At 43.8% G+C, this 9,650-nt stretch overlaps 1 protein-coding gene across 1 annotated transcript in view; it reads left to right on the forward strand.

Moving 5' to 3' along the window:
- The window catches only part of LOC103799529 (rho GTPase-activating protein 17-like), a gene marked incomplete at both ends in the record, with an annotated part of 14,054 nt that extends 4,409 nt beyond the window's left edge, over positions 1–9,645 (forward strand). The window contains 14 exons of the mRNA XM_009071857.1: positions 17–93; positions 1,167–1,278; positions 1,470–1,546; positions 1,727–1,838; positions 2,591–2,659; positions 2,817–2,898; positions 5,031–5,158; positions 5,549–5,660; positions 6,200–6,281; positions 6,727–6,807; positions 7,471–7,584; positions 7,915–8,006; positions 8,133–8,289; positions 9,564–9,645. Of these exons, the coding sequence (XP_009070105.1) occupies positions 17–93; positions 1,167–1,278; positions 1,470–1,546; positions 1,727–1,838; positions 2,591–2,659; positions 2,817–2,898; positions 5,031–5,158; positions 5,549–5,660; positions 6,200–6,281; positions 6,727–6,807; positions 7,471–7,584; positions 7,915–8,006; positions 8,133–8,289; positions 9,564–9,645 (1,377 nt within the window). The remainder of the gene's footprint in view (positions 1–16; positions 94–1,166; positions 1,279–1,469; positions 1,547–1,726; positions 1,839–2,590; positions 2,660–2,816; positions 2,899–5,030; positions 5,159–5,548; positions 5,661–6,199; positions 6,282–6,726; positions 6,808–7,470; positions 7,585–7,914; positions 8,007–8,132; positions 8,290–9,563) is intronic.
- Positions 9,646–9,650: the final 5 nt, after the last annotated feature.

Consider the following 9,650-nt stretch of genomic DNA (forward strand, 5'->3'; position numbering starts at 1 on the left):
TCCTTCTGTTCCATAGAAAAAACTTCCTCTAACAGCTCTGGCTCAAAATATGCAAGAAGGATCCATCCAGCTGAGTGATGAAACTCTGCTGGGGTAAGTGTTTGCCTTGCTTTGTGACTTGCAGTCTGACAGCTTATTGACTGCAGGGCTCTAATTAATGTCTCTGGGTACACAAAGGCTGGTTTCAGTCTAGTGAAACTCCACATTTCTATATTTCTGCTCTAATCCAAAGGGAGAAGCAGTGAGCAAGCATTTCTCCCGGAGTGATTTAGGGCAAGGTTTAGGCTGAATTGCATTCCAGAGGGTTTTGATTCTCTCCTGTCTTAAAAGCTTTTAAAAATGGCTTTTATCCATGTGGATTAGTAGAATTATTGTCTCCATTTGAGGTTTAAAACTTCATGTATTCTGCAATTAAACTGCATTTTACTATATCTATTGCATTCTGCAGGTTCCATTTAATGACTTCAAACCATGTCACTTTGCATTAATTTGTTCATGGTTTAAAATAATTCCAAATTCTTTAACCTGGCCAAGTGGTTATTTGCAACTTACAGCAAAGTGGCTGAAACAAATAAACATCCATGTGCTGAATTCCAGGAACAAGTGGGTTTCCTCATTGCTGATGGGAATTCTAGTGGAGACAGTGTGGGATGACCTTAAAAACCTTTGTGCACATTTTAGTGAGCCACTGCAGGAGATTTAAACACGGGTAAAATCTTAGACAATAGTGTTTCTTTAGAACAAGGTTAAAGTAAAGGTCAGATCCTGCATTTGGAGCCTGGGACTGCTGCACATGTGCTTGCTTGGCATTAGGGGTTTAAGGGTTTCATGTTAAAGGGGCTGCATTGAGCAATGTTCCTGCATCTGGGGAGATGGAAGGATGTGCTTGGAAATCAATCCTGACTTCTGTGCCTTGAGGGCTGCTGTAATCACCTGGGTGTCTTAAAGCCTCCAAAAAACATAGTCGTGGCTCAGGAATTTTTAGAACACAAAGGTTTACTAACACCCTTTGCCTATCCCAAATGTGTCCATGGCAGCATAGGGCACTTGGGTTAATGCTTTGCTTTATACAGCACCAAGCTGTGCAAAAGGGCCACCACTGTTTTGTTGGGAATCTTTCTTTGGTCAATAGTAACTCACCTGACAATGTCCTGTAATTCCTGAAGGAAAATGTTGGATACCTGTGGTGATGCAGAGAACAAACTGGCCATGGAGCTCTCCCAGCATGAAGTTCAGATTGAAAGAGAAGTCCTAGACCCGTTGTGCCTGCTGACAGAGGTGAGTCACTTCAGCCTGCCTGAGCAAATACATTTGGGTTTGTGTCTGAACAGGGCAAGAAGGGTTTATCCCTGTGCTAATTATAGAACTGATGTAAGGGAGTGGTGGAAAGTGGAGGTGAGAGCTACAACATGGAGTTTGTTACAGTGCACAGTTGAAAGATCAATGTAAACCTCAAATCCTCATTTCAGACAGAGATCCCCAACATTCAGAAGCAGAGGAAGCAGCTTGCAAAGCTGGTGCTGGACTGGGATTCTGCAAGGGGAAGGTAAGAGAGGATTTCAGTTACTTTCTAGTGCTTTGCTGGTCATGTGAACCTCTTGTTGGCATCTCAAGGCATCTGAATCTGTGGGTTTGTTTCCTGCCAAGAGAAGCCAATTTCAAGGAAGCCATAAATGCAGATTCTTTTCAAATACTGATTTTTACCAATGAAACTTTTCTTCCCCAGATACAACCAAGCCCACAAGACTTCAGGAACAAATTTCCAAGTGCATCCTTCCAAAATAGAATCTCTTAAGGAAGAGATGGATGAAGCTGGAAATAAAGTCGAGCAATGCAAGGTGAGAACAGGCTGAGTCTGTCCCTTCCACACCTCTCCTCAGCAGCAGTAACCAGGTGCTGCTGCAGTCAGCCTGGCACATGGAACTGCCTCATTGCTGCAGCTGCCAGGCCTGTGCTTGTTAAACTGTGTGTCTTAAAGGTACTTTAACACCAGCTGATCTCTGAACTGCTTTAATTTAATGAGGAACTCCAGGGGATTTTCAGTTGGGTATTTTACACTATTTTGTGTTTCAGTCTGAGGCAGTTGTGAGAAGGAGCTGTGTCCTGGCCCTCCCTGACTGCCCACGTGTCTGGGTGCTCCGAGCCACAGAGGAGCTTCATGCACTGGGAGCTCCCTGGCTGAAATTCAAGCTGTGCCATCCCAGGACATGCTGATTGTCACAGTTCTGAGCAGTTCACATTCAGTTTCACTTCTCAATTGGCAAATACTCCTTTATGCCACAGCTGAGCTGAGAACCAAACCCACTTTTATTAGTAGTTTTCTTTCAGTGCTATAAATAGCATATTGCCATTCAGTGCAGTTACTGACTGAAGCTGGAAAGTGCTTTGCTGTGTAAAGCAGAGTTATGCATTTTGAACTCATTTTGCTTGAAGAGCACAAGAAGCAGAGCAGGTGCATCTCTGTAGTGCCTGAATCCATAGTTCAGGCTCACTGCAGGCAAAGCAATCACAGCTAACCCTGTCTGCTTGTGTAATTTGAAATGCTCCTGTAAATCTGATGTACCATTTTGCTTTCTTTTCTTTCCCAAAGGACCAGCTAGCAGCAGACATGTACAGCTTTGTGTCCAAGGAAGGGGAATACGCTCGCTGCTTCGTCATGGTGAGTGTCTCCGTGTGACTCTGACTGCGGCACATCTGTGCACAGGCACTCAGACCTCAGAGATGACATGTTGTGTGCTAAACCTTCTAGTCTTGTCTTATGTGCTCATCAGAAGCTAATCCTCTTTTTGTTTTTAAAATGTGGCTTCTGTTCTCAGTTATTAGAAGCACAAGCAGATTACCATAGAAAAGCATTAGCAGTCATAGAAAAGGTCCTACCTGAAATCCAAGTCCATCAAGGTAAAGTAACCTGTGCTCTGGCTGATGCTTCTCCTTGCCTGTGCCACCTCTGCACAATATTCTCCTCCTTTATCTTGACTCTCTTGCATGCAGACTGATTTAATAAGGCCATTTTGATCTACTTAACAATTTTACATTCCCAAGCATAATTCCATCTCTGTTCTCTGGACTTCTCCAGCCATATTTAACACACTAATCAAATATTAAGGATCTGTCTGATCCCCAGGAGGGTAAAGGAAGGATTTTTCTATTTGCTGACACTTCTTCCTTGGTAATATGTGCCCTTTTGCTGAGTCACACAGGGCTTTTCAGGCCAGTGGAGCTATCACTGTGATTTAGGAGCAACTTAGAGTCCTCGATCTTGAGTGATTCCCAGGTGATTATCAAGAAAACTCCATGTGTTTTAAGGAGATTGATGGGGGTTCCCTTCTTTTGTGCAATCCTCTTTACCAGCCCTGAAAAACGGAGAGTTCAGATTCCTGTGCTGATTATCAGCAGTTAGGGAAAGTGAATTAAGTAAACAGCTGAATTTCTTCCCTAAGAAGAAATGGAAATGCTGTGAAGCTTCCAAATGCCAGTGAAGTTAAGGTGTGTCATTAATGGTTTGGGATGAAGATGTGCCATGTGTTTTGGGAGCTGCAATCCTAAATGCTGACTGTGCTGTCCCTGAATCCCCTGATTGCTTTGGAGAAGGAGTTAACTGAACAAAGTCTGAGGAAAATACAATCTAAGCTGAGCAAGGCTCAAGTGCCTTCAGTTTTTGAGCACATGCAGGTTGTAAAGGGTGAACCATTGAAGTACATAAATCGGAGGATCTGGCTGGAAGGTGATAGAGAATATCTGTGCTCTGTCAGCTGGGGAGACGAGAGAATGCAACCAGGTGATGCTTGTCCAGCAGCAGGGCTGCAGTAGGGGTACACAGAAGGTTCTTTAGGAATACAACTGCTTTAAACTTTTAGTTGCTTTGTGCAAGCTTTTCATATCGCAGGTGCTTCAGAAGCATTCAGAAATGCTGTCCTAGAAGGGGGGCCAGGAGCCGTGGTGGCTAAGAGTAAGACATTACCTCAGTTGTGTTTGTAGCTGCAGTGTAAACTGGAGCCACAGAATCCTGGAGTGGTTTGGGTTGGAAAGACCTTTAAGCTTTAAGCTTATCCAGTCCCACCCTTGCCATGGGCAGAGACACCTTCCCCCTAGCTCAGGTTGCTCCAAACCCCATCCAACCTGGCCTGGAACACTTCTGGGGATGAGAGCTGTGACTTACTGTGACTTTGAACAAGTACTAATATTTCTTTTCCTGATGTTTGCTTGCAAACCTTGGGAAAATGCCAAGTGCATCTCATGGTGTGTTAACGAATGAGAGGAACTAAAACCTTATGAGGGATGTGGTTGATGTGGTTTTGTAAAGAAAAAGGGTGAATTAAATCCTTTGCAGAAACACTTTGTGTCTTCAGAGCACTCTTTCAAGTCCTCTGAAGTTTTGTCTTTCTTGCCCTTTTTTCCACATAAAAGAAATAACACGTCTGTACTAACAATGACTTCTACATCTGCATTTTTTCACTTAAAGCAGGAGAAATGGGGGAAAAGTAAATTGTAGGAAAGAACAAATTCACATTCAGTTTGGAGGTACTTGTGCCAATTTGAGTTGAACAACAACTGAGGAATTGAATTGAAAATTTATGTGTGTCAAGAAATCAAATTTAAGGAATGAACTTTGTGTTAACAGCTCAGTTTTTATGCACCTTAAACACAGCTAAAGCTAAGCTAAGATCAGCCCAATCTGGACAAAACTTTTCTCACAGATTCTTGCAGGCTGAAGCCAAATCAGCACTGCTGGAAGGTGCAGCCCTGTGCTCACTTGTGGTGAGGTTTATTATTTATAACACCAGTTAACACACAGGATTTGTATGTGATATTCCACCCAGAAAGATGCAGAAGTATCTTTTTCTTGATCCCCAGCAGCTTCATTTTCTCTTTCCTCATGATCCAAGGGACTTTACCAGTCCAGGGTTGTAAAACTCCTGCTGTAGTCTGACTTTTCCTGTGCTGTACTAGAGGCTTTTCTTCTCTTCTTGTCTGGGCTGTGTCTGGGTTTGGGAGATATTCTGCTCAGTGTTTTGATGCTCTCCAACCAGACAAATGGACTGAAAAACCAGCGTTTGGGACTCCCCTGGAAGAGCATCTCAAGCGCAGTGGGAGAGAAATCGCAGTCCCCATCGAGGCCTGTGTCATGATGCTGCTGGAAACAGGGATGAGAGAGGAGGTGGGTAATTCCAGCCCGCAGGCCACGAAGGATGGGGAAAAGAGCCCAGCTGAGCACAGGACTGATGTTGTTGCTTGTTAGGAAGTTGCTTAAGTAATTAGTTTGCTAGTGTAGATCAGAAATGTTTTGCAACACAATAACCTTGAGCGGTGTTGGAAGTACCTTTGAGATGAATGCACATACAGAAAAAATCTGGGATGGGCCAAGGGAGAGGAGCTCAGACACAGCCACATGACAGCGACAGAAACACTAAGGGCCAGCGGAGTTCTAACAGTCAGGTGAAGGCCCCAGACCTGCAGTGTCCCAGCAGAGGCTGTTGTAAAACTTGTGCTGTCCCGTGCGTGTGCCTGTGTGCTGTTACCAGTCAGTACACTGTATTTCTGTGATCAGGGCCTGTTCCGAATCGCTGCTGGAGCCTCCAAGTTGAAAAAGCTGAAGGCTGCCCTGGACTGTTCGACTTCACAGCTGGACGAGTTCTACTCCGACCCCCATGCTGTGGCAGGTACTGTGCCTGTGCCCAGGCAGACCAGGGGGAGTGGGCACAACACAGCTTTATGCTGTTCATTGAACTGTTCACCTGCTGCAGGGTGAGGTGTGAACCTCTGCAGGTAATCTCTGTGTGAAAATAAAGTGAATGTCACTTCACTGCACAGTTTGACACACAGAAGTGTAGGGAGCTCCTGCTCACCACACCCGGTGGATTCCTGTGTGTGTGACAGTGTGTGTGAATTCAGGGGATCACCACAATCCAAATGTCACGTTTCCTCTCGTGATGAGAACGTTAACATGGTCAGGGCAGATCAGAGCCGTGTGTTGACCTTTCATATGGTCTTTGTTCTGAAGAGATGATTCACAGCTTTTTAGCACATTTCTGTCAAATGACAGTAACTCCTGGCAGACCTTTCGAGAAGGTTTGAGCAAGTCTTTCCCTGGAATCTGAGGCCTATTGCATAGATAAAACTGCAAATCTGAGGACAGAGTTTTAGCTGAAGGCTGAGAGCAGTGGCTGAGGAGCCAGAGCTGACCCTGTGTGCATTGCAGGGGCCCTGAAATCCTACTTGCGGGAGCTGCCGGAGCCTCTGATGACCTACGGCTTGTACGAGGAATGGACACAGGCTGCAAAGTGAGTGCCCTAAGAGCAGTTATGTGGGGGAACGTCCTGCTTGTTTCTGTCCAGTTTGGTTCTTCATAGATGAATTCAGAGAAACAACCAAGCTCAAACAGTTAATTTTCTGATTTCTGCTCTAAGATGTTTTGTGCAATAAATTGTTTTAAATTTTGTGGTTTGGCTCAATCCTAATTGCACAAAATGTGGTGAAATCTCTTTTATGTTTAACCACAAGGGCTGCTTCACAGTGCTGGCTGCATAGTATTGGTGCTCAAGCAGTTTCCTTCTGTTGCAGGTAGAGATAATTCAGGGATTTGTCTCAAAGGTTACCGAGTCTGATCATGAAACTGCATTTAAGTGACGTAAATGAAAGGTTATTTAATAATCTCTTTGTTCACTGCTGAAACAACTAATTTCTGATCTGAAAGTAAGATGTAATGGGATTTTTTTTCCCTTTCAGTATTCAGGACCAGGATAAGAAGCTACAAGAGTTGTGGAGGATTTGTAACAGATTACCTAAGCATTATTATGCTAACTTCAGGTGTGTGTGAACATGTTAACTTAGCTGCTTTAGTGGTAGAGTACTGATCTCAAAGCTGTTTAGCCAAAACTCTAATCCAGGTGTGTTTTTCTTGGCCAAATTCAGAGAGATGTATAAAAATACATCTTATTTTGTCAAGCAGTGCATTAATTGTGGTAAATTATTCAGTCAGGTTCACTCACTGTTGACTGTCATGAAACAGTAATGCACAGCATCCTTCTCTTAACAGCTATTCTGTGCTCTTTGTTGTATTTTCCAGTCTTAGAGGTCACCTGGATCTATCTTAAACCTGTCATTTTTCCTTTTGCTTTTGCCTTTTGGGAATGAATGGGAACAAAACCATCTCTGGTAACTCATGCAAGTTCCATTGGAGGACATGAAAATACCTGTTGACTTGGCATTCACAATCTAAATGTTGTTTTCTGAAAGCACAGCAGTTCTGTAGTTCATTTGGCTAAGGTGGGAGCTGCTTCCCTTGCTGCCCAGATCAGCTTTGATCATCCATGAGTGAAACTTAGGGCCAGCTGCCAAGCAAGGAGGCTGCTCATCTCATCCCTGTGCTGTTGGGAGCTGTCTTTGCAAGTTCTTGCCTTTTCCTTCACTTACTTTCAACAAGAGATGCTCTTAAATCTTGCTGTTTAATGATTTCTTTCCTTTCCATAGGTATTTAATCAAATTTCTAGCAAAGCTTGCGCAGAACAGTGATGTTAACAAAATGACCCCCAGCAACGTCGCCATAGTCCTGGGCCCCAACTTGCTATGGGCAAAGAACGAAGGGTGAGTTCTGTTAGGAAAGCTGCAAGACAACTGCAGGAGAATTGATTATTTTAAATCCTGTAGGCTATTCACAGCAGCAGACTGTTTACCTGACAGATATTTCACATGTTCTTTCAACCTGTGCCTTCAGGTCCCTTTAAGCGTGAAGGACTTCCAGAGCTGTGAATATTACTGTCTAGATCTCATCAACACATGAAGTTGCTCTTTATGAGGCACTGAGGAGTCAGATTACCTAAATGACAATTTATGCTAAACATGGTGGATTGAATTATTTTTGATTTCTTCCTTTGATAGAACTCTGTATAAAGTGTTCACAAATCTCTTCTGCAGATCCCTTGCTGAAATGGCTGCAGCAACTTCAGTCCATGTGGTAGCAGTTATTGAGCCAATTATTCAGCATGCAGACTGGTTTTTCCCTGGAGGTAAATTCCTGCCTCACTTAAAAGAATTTTATACTACCCTGCCCAGGTACACCTCCAGTGGCTTCTGCAGTGAGGCCCCAGCTGGGATATGTGTCTTAGGATGCAATCTGTCTGTCTCTCTTCCAGATCAAGATTTCAATGTGTCTGGGGCATTTGTTGCAGTTCCTGCTGTTAATTCCAACCACTTGTCACACTCTGGGAACGACTATGAATGTGGGACACTGGAGAGGAAGAGACCTGTCAGCATGACTGTGATGGAAGGGGATTTGTTGAAGAAGGAAAGGTAGGTGTGATTCTTGGGTTAGGTGGCAATTATTAGCCTCTCCTGAGGAGGCTTTGATCAGACAGGTCTCAGGAGAGGAATTGAATGGAAATACTGTAACAAAAGTGATTTATCTCCTGTTGTTGCAGCCTGAGGATGGCTCAGAGGTAATGTACTGTTATTTCCTTCCAGTTACACTCCATGCATGATCAACCCTAAGCAGATATTGCTGTTCTCAGTTACCATTTTCCTAGTACACATTTGGGGGGGTCTAAAACCCACTGAAACAGAAGTGTATGTCCTAGCATCTCTGAGTCTCTAACTTCTGATATCCCATGGCTTCTCTTTCAAAGCCCATAAGCTGAGGTGGTGTTACCTGGTGCCTCCATGATAAGACTCCTCAGTTGATGATGGTACAGTATGCCACAGCGAGCAGTAGAGCGCTAAAAATACCAATAAAACGTGCTGTTTCCCATATAACATGTAGTGTAATGTTCATTATTATCACTCTTCATGAATATTCAAGTGACGTGCTGTTTTGTTTTTAGCTGTTGATTCAAGTGTTGTTACCTGTTAGCCATGGGCAGCCACATGCAAATTTGCCAGCACTGACAGGAAGAAGGAAATCAATTTAAGATTTAAGTCTTTAACACAACAAGAGTAAAATTAAATGCTAGAGTGAATGTGCTGAATGCATTTTAAAACCTGTTGGAGCTGGGATCTGTTTATCCATAGTTCTCCTTGACACACAAATTAGGCTCACAGAATGGTTTGGGTTGGCAGGGAAAGTTTAAAGCTCATCTAGTTCTAGCCCCCAAATCACAGCCTATATCCGGTGTATTTTTTTGAACCTATACTGCAGCTTAGTGTGTAATAGAAACAAAATTCATGTGGCAAAATACACTCAGTGAGGAGTTACTCTGGTCTGTAAGGAAATGTCTGTATTTCCATGTAAACTCTGAGTGCTTTGACCTCATTGTCATCAATGTTTGTCTTGGATCCTACTCAAGTAGTTTGTTCACTTATGTTCAGCTTATCCCTCTGTGTGGATAAGCCAAATCCTGTTGCATGTCTTAACATTCCTGGTGTTGTGCAGCCAGTGGCAGCTTTAACATCGTGGTGTTGTGCAGCCAGTGGAAGCTTTAACATCATGGTGTTGTGCAGCCACTGGAAGCTTTCCTTGTTGCTGCTTTGCATGCTGACGTCGGGGGTCGCGTTTGTCTCGTGGTCGTAACATGCAGCTGTGCAGTTGGTGTTGGCTGCGTGGTGTTGTTCACTCTCTCTTCTCTCTGTAGCTTTGGTGTGAAGGTTCTGGACTTCCCAGCGAACCCTCGGAGATGTGGCACTGTAAACAGAAAGCACACATCCCCGGCCTTCCAGCC

The sequence above is a fragment of the Acanthisitta chloris genome, unplaced genomic scaffold (assembly GCF_000695815.1).
Source record: "Acanthisitta chloris isolate BGI_N310 unplaced genomic scaffold, ASM69581v1 scaffold22163, whole genome shotgun sequence".
Taxonomy (NCBI): Eukaryota; Metazoa; Chordata; class Aves; order Passeriformes; family Acanthisittidae; genus Acanthisitta; species Acanthisitta chloris.